The 2660-nt window shown below is 37.6% G+C and overlaps 1 protein-coding gene across 1 annotated transcript; it reads right to left on the bottom strand.

The window, feature by feature from the left end:
* LOC107030890 (putative E3 ubiquitin-protein ligase RF298) lies at window positions 1–2660 on the bottom strand. Its single transcript, XM_015232108.2, has 2 exons — window positions 726–2660; window positions 1–493 (listed from the first exon to the last, which is right to left on the bottom strand). The coding sequence occupies exons 1-2, from the start codon at window positions 2658–2660 to the stop codon at window positions 14–16; spliced, it is 2415 nt and encodes an 804-aa protein (XP_015087594.1). The 3' UTR covers window positions 1–13.

Here is a 2660-nt window from a genome sequence, read left to right as displayed (position 1 = left end):
TTGAAGTTGCTAACTATTCTGAATCAGGAAAGTGGACACTAATTCGCTCCTTAATTGGTGTCCTACAGGAAGGGCATTTGTCCATTCCTCTGTTTTGGTGATGCACATTGCAATCTTCACAAAGGACTTGATGTGCACAAGGAAGAAAAACCACTGAAATCTGCTCATTCATACACATAACACATTCCCTCTCCACATTTAAAACATTAGAGCCAGAACTTTCTGCAGAGGCTGCTAAACCCCTTGTCATTTGTGGAATGCCTCGTTTAAGTGCCTCTATTTTTGATCTTTCAAATTGGAATCTCAACTGAGAGATTTCACTCTCACAATTTTGGATATCTTGTTTATACTTTTGCATGTTTGTCTTTACCTTTTCTCTAAAATTATCTCGCTGCACTTTTCCGTGAACACGGAGTTGTTCTCTTTCAGCTTTTAGAGAATCAGCTTGTTGTAGAAACCTTTGTTTCACCTGTTCCTCCTGCTTCAGTAGGACCTACGATTCATAAATATTTACAAGTTTATTTCTATACTAGGAGGAATATCAAATCGCAAGTGCATTATCAGTACGACAGCATAAGTGAATGCTTAAACCACTATTACCGGAGGCGATAAGTAAAAAACTAAATAGACATTAACAACCTAAAGACTCTAAAACACTAACTACATTTGTAAAAGAACATTTTAATCTACCAGACCAAAAAAATTAATTATTAGAATAAAAATACCTTAAATTGGTCCAGAACCTTGTTGGCTTTCTCTTGCTTCTGTTGTAAAGAAATTTTTTCCTGCTTGAAAGTAGATAAATCCTTCTCAAACGAGTGTTTCTCCATTTCTGCTACTTGACACTTCTTTATTGCCTCCTGCTCCTTTGCTAAAACATTATTCACATTCATAGAATTCTCACTGGTGGAGAGCATTAAAGCCTCTATATCCTTTTTTAGTTTAACATTATCCATCTCCAAAGTTTTAAGAAGCGAATTAGTTTTCTCACTCATGGAATTAGTATTTACCTGCGCTTGCTCCATCTCCATAATCCTCTCTATGGTGTCTTTCTCCAACATTTCCTTTTCCCGGTGAACTTTTTCAGCATCGTTTTTTTCTTGCCTCAACATTTTAAGCTCAGCTTGGTCCTTGGCAAGCCTATGGGTAGCCTGCATTACCTTCTCATTTGCCCAATCAGACCACCCTTGGAGCTCTTTCTGTAGTGATTTTAAACGGAAAATTCGCAACAATATAGTTTCATCCTTCTCATTTTTTGGGACATATTTTCCTAGAGACTCATCATATGGAATATCAACATAATAATCTGGCACTGCAGAAGAAATAGTTGTGTTGTCTAAGGCCTTTTTGCTGGACTTGGGATCCATGGATAATGAATCTGGATCCTTATCATTTACATTAGCTTGCATATGTGGCACTTTGGAGGTGTCACTTGCAGGTGCAATGGATGAGGAATGGCATGGACTATCAGAACTTGCTTTTTGTAAAGGTAAATTGTGTTTAATGCAAGTTGTTGATTTGGAGCGTGAATTCTTTTTTGGTACACCAGTAAAAGATAAGTTCACATTCTTGTCCAAAACCAATCTTTCCCAGGCAGTCATGTTTACCTTAATATTCTTACTCGTACGACTTCTGCAGTTCTTCTCAAACTGAAATGTTTTTCGCTTACGTAAATCCTTCTTGGAATTTAGAGAATTTTTACCAGCCTCCGATTTGTCCTCTAAAATTGGTTCTTTCAATTTTGCCTCTGGAGAAAATGTGGAGCTTCCTTTTCCTTTTGCCGCTTGAGAAACATTTGAATTTTCAACTTGAGGGGCTGTATTACTAATAGGAACTTTGGATTGCAAGGTCTGAGCAACTGGGGTTATAGTTCTTGACAACTGTTGTTTATCCAGATTTGACTGAGTATTATCGAAAGCCTCAATGTTTGATTGGGGAAGATTTAAATCAGACGAGTTATCGCCTAGGCTTTCTTGATTGCATAACTCAACCTGTTGATAACCTTCCATTGTACATACATGTATCGGATTCAAGTCAAATATTAACAACCACCACAATGCTTCCACAACTGGCAAAGCTGGCTTAACCTCCCTCAGCACACATACCATCTCTAGCAATGTGTAATCAACCAAACTCTGTAAATCTTCAAATATAACTGGTGTGCCAATATCAAAAACCTTTACCCCACTCAATAAACCCAAGGCACCATCGACAATATTTGAGAAAACGTCTTTGCTTCCATGATAAATACCACTCCTCATAATAACCAATTCAACAATTTCCTCACTATATCCACACTTGACAATTCTCTTGATTGCACTCTGGAAAATTATGGACAAATTTTGAGTTAAAAGCTCCAGAAGTTCAGTAGTTATCATATCCTCCCAATTTGTATCTGGTAGAATTTCCACGTCTTGTTCCGCATCAAGCTGAGGACACTCAGTCTTCAATGGGTCGATCTCAAAAATAATGTCTCCTTTCGGTGCTTCCTCTAATAATTCATATTTTGGAAGTTCCGTTAGACATGAAACCGGTGAATCAGTTACAATTCCTAGAGGAAGCTCAGATACAAACTTCGTCTTGTTCATGCTTTCTTTTTCCTTGTCTGAAACCACCAACGACTTGTCATTGGCATCATCACTGATGTTATCATCAACCAT

This window comes from Solanum pennellii, chromosome 9 (genome assembly GCF_001406875.1).
Source record: "Solanum pennellii chromosome 9, SPENNV200".
Lineage (NCBI taxonomy): Eukaryota > Viridiplantae > Streptophyta > Magnoliopsida > Solanales > Solanaceae > Solanum > Solanum pennellii.
The sequence above is the reverse complement of the archived record's forward strand: the minus strand, read 5'-3'. Positions and strand labels throughout refer to the sequence as shown.

Bases quoted from the DNA above. Each gene is read 5' to 3' on its own strand.
- LOC107030890 (XM_015232108.2), bottom strand. From the start codon at position 2,660: ATGGTTGATGATAACATCAGTGATGATGCCAATGACAAGTCGTTGGTG. The intron at 494-725 runs GTATTTTTATTC...TATGAATCGTAG, and splicing joins AGGTTCTGGACCAATTTAAG to GTCCTACTGAAGCAGGAGGA.